The 18,308-nt window shown below is 40.5% G+C and overlaps 1 protein-coding gene across 3 annotated transcripts in view; it reads right to left on the bottom strand.

Annotated features, from left to right (window-relative positions):
- The window catches only part of MFN1 (mitofusin 1), a 44,529-nt gene that overhangs the window by 24,953 nt on the left and 1,268 nt on the right, over nucleotides 1–18,308 (bottom strand). Inside the window, exons 2-7 of one of the 3 annotated variants that reach the window (XM_009239562.4) lie at nucleotides 17,934–18,052; nucleotides 14,888–15,023; nucleotides 7,903–8,065; nucleotides 4,454–4,578; nucleotides 2,526–2,634; nucleotides 1,719–1,826 (exon numbers count right to left, since the gene is read on the bottom strand). In XM_009239562.4, the coding sequence (XP_009237837.3) occupies nucleotides 1,719–1,826; nucleotides 2,526–2,634; nucleotides 4,454–4,578; nucleotides 7,903–8,065; nucleotides 14,888–15,023; nucleotides 17,934–18,045 (753 nt within the window). In that variant the 5' untranslated portion in view covers nucleotides 18,046–18,052. Of the gene's footprint in view, nucleotides 1–1,718; nucleotides 1,827–2,525; nucleotides 2,635–4,453; nucleotides 4,579–5,698; nucleotides 6,997–7,902; nucleotides 8,066–14,887; nucleotides 15,024–17,933; nucleotides 18,053–18,308 lie in introns of those variants that run through there. The other 2 variants (XM_024244378.3, XM_054553026.2) reach the window with 2 other exon arrangements.

The following is an 18,308-nucleotide window of genomic DNA, read 5'->3' as shown; positions in this document are numbered from 1 at the left end:
AAAAAACAAAGTTAAGGTTGGGGAGTTAAGGTTGGGGAGAATGCATTAACCAGGCATTAGAATTGCAATGTTGGGTTCAAGATTACCACTTGGGCACTGAAGTGAAGATTAAGGGTTAGAAGTTAGGATTTAGTACTAGTCTTTAGCATTATGGCTATGATGAGAGATCTCTATATTAAGACTTGCAAAAATAAATCTAAACAGGAATGCTGAAATATTTGAGGAAAAATAATTTATGAGCGATGCTTCCGAATTCTGAGACCCCAGTTTGAAAGAGCAAGACTGTAAAACAACAGTTAATGACAGGAGGATATAAAACATGATGTTATGCAAAATTCCAATTGGGGAAAAATGAAAGCAAATAATTTAACATGTGAACAGTGATGGGATAGTTTATTTTTATCTTGTCCTCTACATATAATAATTTCGTACTACTAGTAAAATCAGAAATCGTCTCAAGCAAATTAAATAAATATTATTTATAGTCCAAATTCCAGATACTTCAATCTTTTTAAGTTTCTACAATTGGTGTGACTAAAATGCCAAAAAAAAAAAAAAAAAGTTGAGGATGCAAATCTTATGAAACTCAATCTGCTGGCCAGAGTATAAATCGACACCAAGCACTTTGGAGAACTCTGGTGCTATATTTACTAAAATCGAACATATTCTTAACTCGTAATCTAGCAATTTTACCTCTAGGTACATATACCCATGGTTTACTAACCTCTGCATTACTGACGTTTTGGATTGGCCAGTGTTTGCTTGGGGGCCTGTTCTGTGTCAGAGCATGTGTAACAGCATGTCTAACCTCTACTCATTAGATGCCAGTAGCACAAAACCCCAGTTGTGACAAAAAAAAAGTATCTTCAGATGCTGCCAAATATCCCATGGGGGTCAAAACTGTCCGTCCTCCACACTGAGAACTACCTAACAAAAATGCATACATATGCATACCAGAAGGACATATACAAGCATATGCACAGTAGCATTCATAACTAAATATAGTAAATTAACCCAAATGCCCATCACTGTGAATAAATCAATTGTAGTATAGTCACAGATGGAATACTATACAGCAATGGGAATGCAATACAACTATGCTACACACAATAATATGGACACATATGACAAACACGTGAAATAAAAACAAAAACAGATGCAAAAGCAGGTATTATATGATTCTGTTATATAAAGTTGAACAACCAGAAAGATTAATTTAGGGGGTCAGAAGTCATGATAAATGGATAATTTCTCCTTGGGAAGTAGGACAGAAGGGAAGCTGGAAAGAGGTAGGTAAGAGGAAGGTTCTGGGGTGTTCAGAATGGTCTGCTTTTTGATCTGGATTTTGAAACAGGTGTGTTAAATTTGTCAAATTTGGCCAGGCATGGTGGCTCAGGCCTGTCATCCCAGCACTTTAGGAAGCCAAATTGGAAGGATCACTTACGATTTATGTACTTTTCTGCTATGTACATTTCAATAACAACTTAAACAAAAAAGAAGTTTCAAGCTTTGAAATAACTAGATAGTATAACACAATTTTCCCTCAAAGTAACTTCATACCTTCGTCTTTATCACATACCTACTTCAGGTTTTCTCTATCTATCTTCTTTTCATGGAATAGCTCTTATAATTTTCTATTCTATAAGCAATATTGTTTTCTCAAATAACAATGTATGTGACTGTATTTCAAAACCTACAAAAAAAAATTAATAACTTACGTCTTCCATATATTCTGGCTCTGATGCAGAGGCATCCCAACGATTATTGAGAATGAAAATATTAGGCTTGGAAAGCCGCTCATTCACCTTGTGAAAAAAGTGTTTTTCCTGAAAAACAAACAAAAAAAACCCCACAGTACATTCACTATAATTTACATTTATAATTGAAATTTTATTTTAATGAGAAAGTCTGAACCATTTAGACAACAGTAATTAACACCACCGACAAAGGATCCTAAAAGCACTCTATGAGCATTAAACTTTCAAAGATGAAAAAAACTGATAACAACTTTAAAAAATCATGTTATAGTTTTGAAAGTTTATTTCAGATGAGTCTGGCTCCAGACATCTGGCTAAATAATCTTCTAAGTCTGACAGCAGCTTAAAGTGTACACAGTTAAGCTGAAACCTAGAGTATATTCTGGTGAAGCTGGAAATAGCTGACAATACTGAAAATATAAAAAGCCTTGCCTGATAGATGGCAGAAAGAAGGAGTGGTTTATACTTTATTCAAGAGACTTAAATAAGCATCCTAAAATTTCTGGCACTCATTTTCCCTGAGACTGATAAATAACCAGAAGCTAGAGCCATCAAGCCCTATACTGCTAGAGAAATCCAGGGAACTACACACTATAGAAAGACTAGAAACAGCCCTTCTGGTTCTATGAAAACACAAACCCCTTCATTCATGCCTGTTTTTAGAAGTTCTTTCTAATCCATGATTTGGATTTCCCTTGCTTTTCAGAATTAAAACAGACACCGTTTCATTTCCTACCATCGAAACACAATAATATGATTAAACCCTACCGTATTCATTAGTGTTGATTCAGAGTTTGCGACCAAAACGAAGACATCAGCATCTAGGCAAAACTTATCAATCCAGCTATCCAGCTCTGTAGTAACATCTGTGCCTGGACTAATAAGAGTGCAAGAAAAACTGTATTATATTTCTTAAAAAGAAAATTTGGGTTACAGAATTTTTTCAGCTTTTATATATAATTTGAAGTCTAAAAAACAGGATTTCCAGCTGTCATCTGTAAGAAGCCTAGGAAATTTTAACCTAGTGATCTTTGACAAAGCAAACAACATGCTCAATATTTCAATCTTTTTAATGTTTATGCTTTAGATGGCTGAAATATAAAACTAGGCTAATAGATACTAAACAATGAGGGTTCAAGCAGCTATATCCAGTATGGGCTCAGAGATGATTTAAGCACTTATAAACACAAATAAAAAATATAAATTTAATATACCAACTATACTAGGACCTGCAGTGAAGAATTTGCCAACAATAAATCTTTGTAAAAAGTTAAAAAAATTTTTCATTTTAAATTTTTGTGGGTACATATTAATTGAGTATACATATTTATGAGGTATATGAAGTATTTTGATACTAGCATACAATGTGTAATAATCACATCAGGGGTTGAGTGCAGTGGCATATTCCTATAATCCTAGCATTTTGGGATGCCAAGGCGGGAGTGTTTGAGTCCAGGACTTTGAGACCAGCCTGAGCAACATGACAAAACCCTGACTCCACCAAAAAAAAAAAAACACAAAACAAAAAATTAGCTAGGCTTGGTGGCATGCCCCTGTAGCCCCAGCTACTCTGGAGGCTGAGGTGGAGGGATTGCTTAAGCCTGGGAGGTGGAGGTTGCAATAAGCCATGATCCCACCACTGCACTCCAGACTGGGCAACACAGCAAGACCCTGCCTCCAAAAAAAAAAAAAAATCACATGGTAAACGAGGTATCTATTCACCTCAAGCATTTATTCTTTGTATTACAAACAATACAATTATATTCTTTTAGTTATTTTTAAATGTACAATTAAATTGTTATTCAGCCAGGTACAGCAGCTCACACCTGTCATTTCAGCACTTTGGGAGGCTGAGATGGGGGATTACTTGAAGCCAGGAGTTTGAGACCAGCATGGCCAACATGGTGAATCCGTCTGTACCAAAAAATACAAAAATTAGCCAGGCATGGTGGCTACTCAGGAGGCTGAGGCACAAGAATGGCTTGAACCCCGGAGGCGGAGGTTGCAGTGAGCTGACACTGCGCCACTGTACTCCAGCCTAGGTGACACAGTGAGACTCTGACTCAAAAAAATAAATAAAAATCAATTATTGTTCACTACCGTTACCCATTTTGGTACCAAATACTAGATCTCATTCATTTTTTCTTGTATCTATCCAACTGTCAATCTTGACTGACTGGGTCATAGATACAATCTGGCTATGAAATAAAGCTAAACTAGTTAACATTGTATTTAAACCAAATATTTTGGTGTCATGAACATCTTCTCTCTCCTCTGTTTCTATGGATTACTTGAAACACTCATTTCCATTTAAAAGGAAAATCCATTATCAAAAACAAAATGGAGCCAGGTGAGGTGGCTGGTGTGTGTCTGTAATCCCAGCTACCCAGGAGACTGAGGTGGGAGAATCACTTGTGCCCGGCAGGCGAAGGTTGCAAGATCGTGGCACTGCGGCACCGCACTCCGGCCAAAAAAAGTGGCCATCCTTAAAATTTCTTGAAATAGAGTCAGACTGATGAATTGGTGCTTTTATGTAACTTATAAAATAAAACCAATACCGTATCTCTTCCTTAATCTAGCTAATGAGAACAAAGTGGCAACTGAATGTTTTAATTTTTTATACCATATGCTAAAGTAAGCAGTATTATACTATTAAATAAACTTCCAGAGAAAATGCAATCCACACGTAATTTTACCTGTCTACTAACACCAGGTCATCTCTCAAGAGGGCACATTTTGCTTTTGGCCAAAACACACGTACAAGACAGCCAGCTTTCAAATCTTTGTCCATGTGAAGGGCATGGGCCAGTTGATTAACTGTCTAAAGCAGGAGGAAAAGAAAAAAATAAACTCCACTTGTAATAAAATTCAATAAAAATTAAAAACATTGTGGTACATTTATTTTAGCAAAACAGGTGTATAAAAGGTAAAACTCTGAAATAAAACCTTCTGAGCAATCTTGAGAACCTGAATTTTTAAATTTCCAAGTAGAAAAAAAAAATGGTTCCCTCAAAAAGAACTCCAGCAACAGAATTCTAAGCAACTCCTGATACTGATTTTGTAAAGTATATCAGTTCTGGAGTCTCTGTTCTTTTTGCCTATTTGTATTTTCTGATTCTACTGAAATAAATGTGTATCACTTAGTCATATGGAAGAAATGTCATTAGAAGAAATGTCATTATTAAAATAGGTTAAAATTACATAGCTTTTAACACCCCATAGAAAGGAATGAAATCATGTCTTTTGCAGGAACATGGATGGAGCTGCAGGCCATTATCCTAAGTCAATTAACGCAGAAACAGAAAACCAAATACTGCATCTTCTCACTTAAAAGTGAGAGCTAGGCCGGGGGCGGTGGCTCATGCCAGTAATTCCAGCACTTTGGGAGGCCGAGGCGGGTGGATCAACTGAGGTCAGGAGTTTTGAGACCAGCCTGGATAACATCATGAAACCCTGTCTCTACGAAAAATACAAAAATTAGCTGGGCATGGTGGCACGTGCCTCTAATTTCAGCTACTCGGGAGGCGGAGACAGAAGAATTGCTTGAACCCAGGAGGTGGAGGTTGCAGTGAGCCGAGATTGTGCCACTGCACCCCAGCCTGGGCAACAGAGCAAGACTCTGTCTCAAAAAAAAAAAAAAAAAAAGTGAGAGATAAACATTTGGGTACACACAGAAATAAAGATGGGAACAATAAACACTGGGAGCTACTACAGGGGTAAAGGTGGAAGGTGACAAGAGCTGAAAAACTACTAATTCACTATTTGGGTGACGGGCTCAGCTGAAGCCCAGACCTATGCATCACACAATGTATCCATGTAATAAACCTGTACATGTAACCAACCCCTGAATCTAAAATAAGGAGGAGGAAAAGAGTGTGAAGAGGACTGGAAGAGCATAGATCAGGAAAATGAGAGACGATTTCTTTAAAATAACAGCATACTTTGAGACTCTGAAGTCATGAGAAGTTTGAATTTTGATTTGCTAAAAATCTTAATCACCAAACAATCGTGATTCCTTCATTTATATGAATTAAAAGCTTGATTAGTATTTTCTTTTCTTTTCGAGACAGTGTCTTGCTCCATTTCCCAGGCTGAGTGATCACGGCTCACTGAAGCCTCAACCTCCCAGATTCAACCAATCCTCCTACCTCAGCCACTCGGGTAGCTGGGACTACAGGTATGCGCCACTATGCTTGGCTAATTTTTGTATTTTTTGTAGAGATGGGGTCTCAGTATATTGCTCAGGCTGGTCTCAAGCAATCCGACCACCTCAAGTGCTAAGATTGCAAGCGTGAGCCACTGTGACCGGCCTTGAATAGTATTTTCATAAACATCATCTCATTTTTCTAATAAGTAATCTGAAGGGTATGCTTATTCTAAAACTTACAGATTGAGTCATCTGATTTACATCAAAGAGCAAATTCACAAAGCAAGAACCACCCATGACTTTACCAAGAAATAAAATAGCACGGATCTTCAAGCACTGAACTTTTGTGTTTGTGGAAGAGATCTTTAGACTCAAGAGAAAATGACCACAATGAGAAACAGTGCCTTAACGAACTGCTTTTAGTCCAGAGTCAACATCTTGCATCCTAATTTGTTTTTCCTTTTATTTTTTTTTTTTGGCTGAAGGAGTCTATGGCACTGAGTTGAGAAATCTATGAAAGGTAGGGAATTGTCTTTGGCCCTCATCTGATAAAGTTAAAATATTTATTCATAAATATACTTACTACACACTCCTGAGGTAAGACAGTTTCTAAAAACACAGATACATATCAAAAACAGCTTCCAGGGCCCAATTTCTTAAGCAATTCTGTTTTAAAAAGACAAATCGGAGGCCAGGCATGGTGGCACAAGCCTGTAACCACAGCACTTTGGGAGGCCAAGGTGGGACAAATTTGAGATTAAACAGCAATGATATACGATTAAACAGCAATGATACACTTCAATAATGTTAGTCTCGGCTGGGCGTGGTGGTTCACGCCTGTAATCCCAGCACTTTGGGAGGCCAAGGCAGGTGGATCACCTGAGGTCAGGAGTTCAAGACCAGCCTGGGCAATATGGTGAAACCCCGTCTCTACTAAAAATACAAAAATTAGGCAGGTGTGGTGGTGCATGCCTGTAATCTCAGCTACTTGGGAGGCTGAGGCAGGAGAATCGCTTGCGCCCGGGAGGCGGAGGTTGCTAGCCGAGATCGTGCCATTGCACTCCAGCCTGGGCAACAGAGCAAGACTCCATCTAAAAACAAATAAATAAATAAAATAATGTTAGTCTCACTGGAAGGGTAGATTTAAAAAACTTGTTAATTCTAATATACCTTTAAATTAAGGACAGGTTTTATTCTTTCACTAATTTAGCTATGAAGTAAAAAAAAAAAAATTTAGAGTACTCAAAATATTTAGTGATGGCTTTCAAAGTTAGAAATATTAACAGTTCTTTTTGGCCGGGTGTCATGGCGCATGCCTATAATCCTAGCACTTTGGGAGGCTGAGGCGGGTGGATCACCTGAGGTCAAGAGTTCAAGACTAGCCTGGCTGGTCAAGACTGTCTCTACTAAAAAAAAAAAAAAAGTACAAAAATTAGCTGGGCACGGTGGCGTGCACCTGTAATCCCAGCTACTCGGGAGGCTGAGGCAGGAGAATCATTTGAACCTGAGAGGCAGAGGTTGCAGCGAGCCAAGATCGTGCCACTGTACTCTAGCCTGGGCGACAGAGTGAGACTCAGTGTCAAAAAAAAAAAAAAAAAAAAAGGCCGGGTGCAGTGGCTCACGCCTATAATCCCAGCACTTTGGGAGGCTGAGGTGGGTGGATCATGAGGTCAGGAGTTTGAGACCAGCCTGGCCAAGATGGTGAAACCCCCGTCTCTACTAAAAATACAAAAATTAGCCGGGTGTGGTGGCGCACGCCTGTAGTCCCAGCTACTTGGGAGGCTGAGGCAGGAGAATCGCTTGAACCCGGGAGGCAGAGGTTGCGGTGAGCCGAGATTGTGCCATTGCACTCCAGCCTGGGCGACAAGAGCGAAACTCCGTCTAAAAAAAAAAAGAAAGAAATATTAACAGTTCTTTTTATAAGATGTCAGCGATGCAGACAGTAAGTTCAGGACATTGTTTCAGATATATTATTCTGCTAAAGGTTAAAGATCATACCTTCACACTCTTTTTTTCATCTGATCCTTCTGTCATAAGATAGGCTTTATCTCCATCGGTTCCTTCAACACTTAGGAAGCAATTGGTTATATGGCCAATCCCACTAGGGAGAACTTTATCCCACAACATTGCATTGATAACAGAGCTCTTCCCACTGCTTGTCCTGAAGAATATACAAAATCATGAAAAACAAAACATAACAGTAAAAAAATCAATTCTTTCACTGGGTCTAATATCAACTTTTTTAAAATCCAAATTTTGTTAAGATTTCTTAAGACTGCATTTTTATGAAAAGATTGACCACTTGGCTTACACAAATACTAGCAATGTACATTTCAGAAAAAATAAAATGAAGACAAATCCCACCTTTCTCATAGTAGTATCCTCAACTTTTCTTTCTTGCTTTTTGTGGCAATTTGAAATCACAGGTCAAAATTCTGCAACACTATTCCTATCACAAGATGGGGTCTAATATCCCATCTCCTTAAATCTGGGCTGGTTTGTGACTGCTTCAACAAATAATGCACATCAGAAGTGACAGTGGGTGGCCAGGCGCAGTGGCTCATGCCTGTAATCCCAGCACTTTGGGAAGCCAAGGTGGGTGGATCACTTGAGGTCAGGAGTTCGGGACCAGCCTGACCAACATGGTGAAACCCCATCTCTACTAAAAATACAAAAAATTAGCCAGGTGTGGTGGGGGGCCCCTGTAATCCCAGGTACTCAGGAGACTGGGGCAGAAAAATCGCTTGAACCCAGGAGGTGGAGGTTGCAGTAAGCCAAGATCGCGCCACTGCACTCCAGCCTGGGCGACAGAGCCAGACTGAGTCTCAAAAAAAAAAAAAAAAAAAAAGGAGTGACACTGGGTGACTTCCAAGACTAGGTCATAAAAGGCAATGCAGCTTCTTCTATCTTGTTCCCTGGAATATATGCACTTGGAGCCTTGCCATGTAAAAAGTCCACTTACCCCGAGTCTGCTGTGCTGCAAGGAAGTCAAGCTAAACAGAGAGCTCTGAGTAGTGCTCTACTCAACAGTCCTAGTCTTTGAATCATTCCAGCCCAGGTCCCAGACATGTGAGTGAAGATTTAAGATCATTTCAACCCTCAGTTGTTGAGCCACCCCAATCTTCACATCTTCTCAGTTAAGGCTCCAGAGTCCATGGAGCAAAGACAAGACATCCCCGCTGTGCCCTATCTGTATTCTTGACTCACAGAATCAGTGAACATAATAAAATGGCTGTTAAGTTGCTAAGTTTTGGGTAATCTGTTATGCAGTCATAGGAAAAAGGACACATTTGATGGCTCTGAAATGCAAAGAACAACTCATACTCACTTCAGGCACTTGCTTTCCATTAAGTCAACCCAAGTCCCAGATACCACTGGGAGCCTTTTGGTTCACTGCAAAAGAATCCTATCTTTTCAGCATATGTTTTACCTCTTTCCTTTAGCATAAGAGGGAAAGAACTTTTCTTTATGTTATGGATATCATTCCCAACTCCCTTCCCAGGGAATCTTCCTGCCTTCATTAGCTCAACATTGGCTTCTATTGCCAATATACCACATCCTGTAAGGATGCCTAGGATCTCTCTTAAAATTTACTTTCTGGACATTTCATGAAGCCTTGCAGTGATCCTCAAGAGTAGTTCTGAAACCATCCCCATGGGGTTAACAAGAATTACATGCCGGGTTCTGGACAGAAATATGGCTGTAGCTCATTAATAATCAGGCTGCACTTTGGCCCACTTCCTTGTTGCTAAATGTCATGTAACACCAGATACTGACCATTTGCACCCCCATTCTTCCTATAGACAGGAGCTCTGACATTAGAATCATAACACTTTTAAGGATAGCTTAAGATTTTTTTGGGGCCCCCAAATCCAGCAACCAGTTTGAAGACCACCCACAGAGGAATGGGATGGATCGGCATGCGAATACAGCCTAGCCTTATTATCTCCCTGTCCCATGACTTCACTCTGCAAGTTCCAACCAATCAACGACCTCTACACTTTGGGCACTCCAAAAACCTTAAAAACCCTAACCTCAAATTCCTTGGGGAGATGGATTGAGGTTCCCTCCCACCTCCTCATTTGGTGACCCTACGATTAAACCTCTTCTCTGCTGCAACCTGGTGTCTCAGCATATCAACTTGCTGCATACATTGGGTGACGGACCTACTATAGTTAAGTTTGGGTCCCTCCACCCCATATAAGAATCATCTGGGGAGCCCATTAATGATGCAGATTCCTCAAGTGAACTGTGAACCTAAAGAATCAAGACTCTGGGGATACTGTTGGGATGATTCTTAGGCATACTAAAGTGAGACACACTGTCACCCTGCCTTCTCAAACAAAAAAAACAACTGTGGAAATAGAAACTTTTTCTCCTCTACTATCAAAATCAACACAGAACACTTCATAACTAGATATATGGGGATTTTTCCACATGCAGGAAGCAGTTCTCCAGCAAACACCATTCAATTCATTTCTACCTCCTCCCATCTTGGTTCAATGCCAGAACAGCTCACAGAACTCAGGGAAGCATTATACTTAAATCTACTGGTTTATTACAAAGGATATTGTACGTGACACAGATGAGATGCCTGAGCATTCATGCCCTCTCAGCATGCCACTCTCCCAGCATAACCATGAGTTTAGTTACCTGGAAGTCCAATCTTGTTCAAGAGTTTTCATAAAGCCTAATTTTCAGCCTGTCCTCCCCCACCCTTTCTGGAAATGGGTGGGTGGGAAGGAAAGTTCCAGTCCTCTAATCCCCTGATCACTTAACCTTTCAAGTGACTGGTCACCCTCTGAGGTTATCTAGGCGCACCACCCTAAACCACTCATTAGCATAAATTCAGGTGTCATCAAAAAGGGCTCATTATGAAAACAAGATACTCCAATCACTCAGGAAATTCCTATGGTTTTAGAAGCTCTGTGACAAGAATGGGACAAAGATCAAATATATTTCTTTTTATACCATACCAATGCTTTCTAATTTTCCTTTTACCTGGATGGCATTTTTTTTTCTTGTTTGAGACGGAGTCTCCTTCTGTGGCCCAGGCTGGAGTGCAGTGGTGCGATCTCAGCTCACTGCAACCTCCACCTCCTGGGTTCAAGTGATTCTCCTGCCAGGGCCTCTCAAGTAGCTGGGATTACAGAAGTGCACCACCACACCCAGTTAATTTTTCTATTTTTGGTAGAGACAGGGATTCACCATGTTGGCCAGCCTGGTCTCAAACTCCTGACGTCAGGTGATCCACCTGCCTCAGCCTCCCAAAGTGCTGGGATTATAGGCGTGAGCCACCACGCCTGGCCCCTGGCTGGCATTTCCATGGATAGTCCCTCTTCCTCTCCACAGTGCTGTCATTGTTTTTCATTACACACTCTCCCTGGATCATCTCATCAACTCCTGTGATCTCAATCACCAACATAAGCCAATAATTCCTAAATTTCCTAGAATTCTCCCTAGTCCAAGTCTCATATTTCCAACTGCCTTTTTGGTAACTACACTTGAATATATATAGTTGTATTAAACACACACAATTTCTTGCCTATACTACTGTCAGAGGTGTTTGAAGCAGAGCAACTCCATCTTGAACAGGGGCTGGGTAAAATGAGGATGAGACCTACTGGGCTGCATTCCCAGGAGATTAGGCATTTTAAGTCACAGAATGAGATAGGAGGTTGCCACAATATACAGGTCACAAAGACCTTGCTGATAAAAGAAGTGGCCAAATCCCACCAAAACCAAGATGGCGATGAAAGTGACCTCTGGTCGTCCTCACTGCTCACTGTAATATATATATTATATGTATATAATATATACAGTTTAGATACCATGGCAACATCCAGAATGGATGGATATATGGGCTAAAAAGGGGAGGTACCAGCTGGGCACGGTGGCTCACACCTGTAATCCCAGCACTTTGGGAGGCCCAGGTGGGTGGATGGCCTGAGGTCAGGAGTTCGAGACCAGGCTGGCCAACATGGTGAAATCCCATCTCTACAAATAATACAAAAATTAGCTGGGTGTGGTGGTGCACTCCTGTAATCCCAGCTACTACAGGGAGGCTGAGGCAGGAGAATCGCTTGAAGCCGGGAGGCAAAGGTTGCAGTGAGCCAAGATCATGCCATTGCGCTCCAGCCTGGGTGACAAGAGCGAAATTCTGTCTCCCAAAAAAAGAAAAAGTGGGGGACAGGTACTAACCCTCAGTCCTGGGAATTGCCTACCCCTTACCTGGAAAACTCATGAATAATCCACCCTTTGTTTGGCATACAATCAACAAATAACCATAAAAATATCAAAGCAGCAGTTCTCGGGACTGATCTGCCTATGCAGCAGCCATTTTTTATTCCTTTATTTTGTTAATAAACTTGCTTTCACTTTATGGACCCACCCAGAATTCTTTCTTGCGCAAGGTCCAAGAACCCTCTCTTAGGGTTAGGATCAGGGCCCCTTTCCGATAACATTACTACAACTGCCTCCTACCCCTGTTCTCATTCAATTCATTCTCCCCATTATATCTAAGGTTATAATTGTAACATCCAATCGTCTCATGACTATTTTCCAAAATAAAAGAATGCAGAACGCCTTACTATGACATATTAATACAAGGTCTTTTACAATCTGCCTTTTGCTTACAAAGTCTCTTCTTTTGCTATTGTTTCGTAACACCTTAAACTACTTGAGTTCTCCAAACACACTGCGGTCTCCCTACCCCTTTCTATTTACGGCTTTCTGCAAGAAATGAGCTTTTGGACCTTTTTCACATCCAAAGCTATACCTATTTCTCATTCTCAGTAGGACACTTGAGTCATCACCTTCCCAGGAGGCTCTTCCTTCCTACTCCACCCTAATCTGAAGTAGGATCTTTTTAAATGGAGCTATCTCATGCCAGACTCTGTGTAACGCCCTGAGAATATATGGTCAAATGGGAGAAGCAGAAAATAAAAACATAAAATAAGAGCTTTGTGAAAAGTGTTGAAAGACATTAACAGGGTGCTTTAACAGAAAATAACTGAGAAAGAATAATTTAGATAGAGTGCTCAGAGTAAGTGTCCAAGGTAGTAACATTTAGGATGAAATATGAAGAATGAGAAGGCACTAGACATGGATAGAACAAGGAAACGAGAGTCATAAGCAAAGGGAATTGCAAGGGCAAAAGCCCTACGATGGGAAATAGCTTAGAAGGCCTACGAAGTTAGTTTAGTAAATAAATGCCTCTGTTGGTACACAGCACTTGATAGCTGAATAACCAGTTATGGAGCTAGTCATTTGTCTTTGCATATAAGCTGTGGCAAAGATCATCCTATCACTCTGGATTGTTACACCAATGTACGCCTCCTACTCTCCCTCTAGGAATGATGGAGTTGAAAATTTTGGAAGACGTACCTGATCACCGCCCTTTTCTCCCCGCCATAATCCTTACTACCTGTGAACCAGGTAATTGTCAACCTTAAGAAAGACACTAAAGATAATCACCTCTAAATTAGCCAGGCACAGTGGCTCACGCCTGTAATCCCAGCACTTTCGGATGCCGAGGTGAGTGGTTCACTTGAGGTCAGGAGTTCGAGACCAGCCTGGCCAACATGGTGAAACCCCACCTCTAATAAAAATATAAAAATTAGGCCCGGGCCAGGCGCGGTGGCTCACGCCTGTAATCCCAACACTTTGGGAGGTCGAGGTGGGCGGATTGCCTGGGCTCAGGAGTTCGAGACCAGCCTGGGTCAGCCTGGGCAACATGGTGAAACCCCATCTCTACTAAAATACAAAAAAAAAAAAAAAAAAAAAAAATTAGCCGGGTGTGGCAGCATGTGGCTGTAGTCCCAGCTACTAGAGAGGCTGAGGCAGGAGAATTGCTTGAACCCGGGAGGCGGAGGTTGCAGTGAGCCGAGATGGTGCCACCGCACTCCAACCTGGCAACAGACTGAGACTCCGTCTCAAAAAAAAAAAAAAAATTAGGCTGGATGAGGTGGCTCACGCCTGTAATTCCAACACTTTGGGAGGCCAAGGCAGGTGGATCACCTGAGGTCAGGAGTTCAAGACTAGCCTGGCCAACATGGTGAAACCCCATCTCTACTAAAAATACAAAAATTAGCCAGGTATGGTGGCACATGCCTATAATTCCAGCTACTAGGGAGGCTGAGGCAGGAGAATCGCTTGAACCCGGGATGTGGAGGTTGCAGCAAGCCGAGATTGTGCCACTGCACTCCAGTGTGGGTGACAGAGTAAGACTCCCTCTCAGGAAAAAAAAAAAAAAAAAAATGCTGAGTTTACTTGGGAATCAAAAATAAAGATTATAATCTGGAATGCATGGAATGGCCTACCAGTGCATTCAGTGAGGGTAAGAGGAGTTTTTATTAGCAAAAAGAGATTTACATAAGCTGCCTAGAAACAAGAGTTATTTGGTTCCAGAGGTTCAACGCCAGTTATTGTCAGTTCATTGGTGGAGATGCCATTACTGGGCAAGAACTCTCCTGAAAACATTTTATCTGAATTAAGGCAGTCCTAAAGTATGTTTATTGATAAGTCTTATCAAAGCAGGAGATTTGAAAGAATTTCTAGAAAGTCCTTGGAAATAGTTATCTCAGACAAGAGCCTCTTTCCTTCTAGGCCTGTCTAGGTATGACAAAAGTGATTTCATCCTAGCTTCTGAAACTTTCACATAATCAGGTAAACTTAAAAAAGAGTAAAACACAAAGTATGCTTACCATTTATCTATATTTCCATTCTTAAAACTGTCTAAGAGCCAATTCTTAGAAATGAGAATCATTAAAAGGTAAAAATATGATTGACTTTCATAAAGCTTCATTTTATACCAGGAGGTAAAATGCACAAATTCTTTCACATGCTAACTAACAGCTTTAACGTTCAACACAGGCAGAAACTTGCGAGGCTGGGGGAGGATGGGAGAAATATTACTTGTTGAAACATCAGACACAAAGCTGATTCCTGGAAACTAATCTTAGAAGTAATAATAAGTAATTACCTGCCAAAAAATGCCACCTTCATGTGTCTCCGAGATAGCACCTCACCAATGATGGAAAGCTTGTCTTTATATCCCTGCATTTCTACCAGATCATCCTCAGTGGCTATTCGATCAAGTTCTGGATTCTTATATATTGCTGCAAAATTGAAATGGCATTAGAAAAGTGATATAAATGGATATTAAGTTAGTTATATAATGGAATACCTAAGATTGTATGTATTTTGGCTTTATGTTAACATGCCACCCACAGCATCTGAATGTTTGGTAAAAGGTGCATACTCCGTGGCAATGGGTCACAAGAATCCCGCCCAAAAGAATTTCAAGAATATTAAAAGTTGCAAGGGCACAGTCAAAAGTGGACTTCTAGGTCTCAAACATACAAGCTACCCTTGAGACAAGAATACATTTCTAAAGAGAGAAACTGGAACCTAACACTGACCTATTACTGTTCCAACCTGACTGAATGGATCTTCAGATCTTGAGCTCAGAACGGGGAGCCACATACTGAGAAAAAAGTGAGGTTTGAATAAGAGCCCCTCAGAAATTAAGATACAGTTCAAGGTCTCCAAGCTAGGAAAGACCTTGCTACTTTACCACGTTCTATCTGCTTCCCCCAGGGATGAGGTGAAACAGCTCACTTAACACAAAGACAGAGAAGAAAGAGAATTACAGGCTGTATCCCGTCTACAGCCATACCACCCTGAATGCACTCGATCTCATCAGATTGTATCCCACTCTCACTCTCATCAGGTTTAGGGTTTAACCACACATCCCAGCCCTCACCTCTCCTCCATGGCTGGAGATAGTTGAAAAAGCCTGGGTTTGAAAAATAGAAAAATCTTTCAGTTTTGTTTATAACTCAGGAATAGGAGATAACCTGATGTTTACATTCTTATCACCTCTTTTTGAAGGTAAAGACATGAAGATTCATGTGGGCGTGGGGGCTCACGCCTATAATCCTAGCACTTTGGGATGATCACTTGAGGTCAGGAGTTCATGACCAGCCTGGACAATATGGTAAAACACCATCTCTACTAAAAATACGAAAATTAGCTGGAAATCACTTGAATCCGGAGGCGGAGTTTGTAGTGAGCCGAGATGGTGCCACTGCACTCCAACCTGGGCGACAGAGTGAGACATCGTCTCAAAAAAACAAAAACAAAAACAAAAAGATTCATCTGGCTACTGAATGACCCTAATTAGAGACAAACACTGCCACTTAAAACGTCTCCAGTGCACATCCAATTAAGCTTCTCATATCTCACCATACTTTTCTAATGCAGTAATAAAATATGTGCAATTTGGTGAATAATGGACAGACTGGTTTAAGTATCATTACATTTATTTTTGCTTTTCATTTTATTTTTGCTCTTGTATGTTTTTCCTATTTGCTTTGTCTCCTTTTTGCAACATTTTTTACTGAGGTTCTAAAACCTGTAAAACTGAATTCACATTCTAAAGCTGCCATTTCACTAGTGCCTAGCATGATGCATCATCTATAACATGCACAATACACATTTAACTTCATTTTCACTTCCTATTAATTTTTTTAGAAAAAAAATATTTTTAAAAAGTCAACTGTGCCAGCTCAAATTATTTCCTAATTGGAAACAAAGATTCTATACTACTATTTTTTTTTTCTCATTCAGCATTGAATTGTGTCAAGTCTGGTGCTAGGAATACAATGAATCCCAGGCTCCTGCCCTAAAGGAGCTCAAAATCTGGTAAGAGAGAGTTGGGAGAGACATGAAAAAAAAAGTTTGACTCCCAATCTACCAAAGGTTTCCCCACTGTCGCTGGAAAAATTTACAGAATCCCTCCCTTTCCACTGTACAGTTGAGAGGCACATAATCTTTTCTTTTTTGAGATGGAGTCTCACTCCATCACCCAGGCTGGAGTGCAGTGCAACTTCAGTTCACTGCAACCTCTGCCTCCCGGGTTCAAGCAATTCTCCCTCTTCAAGCCTCCTGAGTAGCTAGGATTACAAGCGTCCGCCACCATGCCCAGCTAATTTTTGTATTTTTAGACAGGGTTTCACCATGTTGATCAGGCTGGTCTTGAACTTCTAACCTCAGGTAATCCGCCCATCTTGGACTCCCAAAGTGCTGGGATTACAGGTGTGAGTCAGGGCGCCTGGTCGAGAGGTACATAATCTTAAGAACCAGAAAAATATTTCAACAGTTATCTCTAAACAAGTATTCCCGGCTGGGTGTGGTGGCTCACACCTGTAATCCCAGCACTTTGGGAGGCCAAGAGGGGTGATCATGGGGTCAGGAGTTCGAGACCAGCCTGGCCAATATGGTGAAACCCTGTCTCTACTAAAAATACAAAAATTAGCCAGGCATGGTGGCACGTGCACTGGAGTCCCATTTACTTGGGAGGCTGAGGCAGAAGAATCGCTTGAACCCAGGAAGCGGAGGCTGCAGTGAGCCGAGAACATGCCACTGCACTCCAGCCTGGGCAACAAGACAAGACTCCGTCTCAAAAAAAAAAAAAAAAAAAGAAGTATTCCCTAGTAAGACATTCCTCATCACCTTTAACAGTTATGAAACTCCTTTTTCCCCCTTTCCACTGCAATTCAGCCTCGTTTGAGAAAATGAGATATGTCTGAGGTCTTGGCTTAACTGCTAAGTTGGGGAGGAGACAAGTATAATGGTTAAACGTGGACTGCCTGATTTTTTGTCTGGGCACTTATTAGCTGCGTGATCTTGGGCAAACTGTTTAACTTTTCTTTGACTTGGTCTCTTCATCTTTAAAATGAAAGATGGTGGTGATGAAAATTAAATGAACTATTAACATAGCTATTTCTCATCACCTAGTGGTGATGAAAATTAAATGAGCTATTAATATACTAAAGTTCTTAGTTGTTATTAATACCATTTAATTTTCCCCTTCTGGAGGGTAGAAAAGGGTTTTATTCATTATGGTACTTCTCATAGTATACAGTACAATGCCCCATACATGTGTTCAATAACTAATGTTGAAAGAATAAGCACTTTTATATATTTTCAACAGTAATTACTTTAAGAACTTAAGAAGAACTAACCTTCAACAAAATGTGATCCTTCAGTAACGAACTCCAGTAACTGGTCAAAGACTGCAGTAATCGCCTTCTTAGCCAGCACAAAGTGCTTCAGTGGAGAAACAGGTTCTGCCATTATGCTACTAGAGGGAGATAAAGTTAGAAAAGCACAAACTAAAGTGGATGATAGACATGCAAACTGATGACACACCAGTGACAGTCATCAACTCCCCAATGAAATAAATTATGCTGGCAAAATGTTTTTAGGTAATTCTTTTTTGGGAGTGTTCTAGTCAGACAATTAAAGATGACTTTTGAATGATATTTCATTAAAATAAGTGAAATCTATTAGCCGAAATCTATTAGCCAAAGTCTTGGTTGCAATTTCTACTCAACTTC

This window comes from Pongo abelii, chromosome 2 (genome assembly GCF_028885655.2).
Source record: "Pongo abelii isolate AG06213 chromosome 2, NHGRI_mPonAbe1-v2.0_pri, whole genome shotgun sequence".
NCBI lineage: Eukaryota > Metazoa > Chordata > Mammalia > Primates > Hominidae > Pongo > Pongo abelii.
This window is presented reverse-complemented; position numbering and strand designations above follow the sequence as displayed.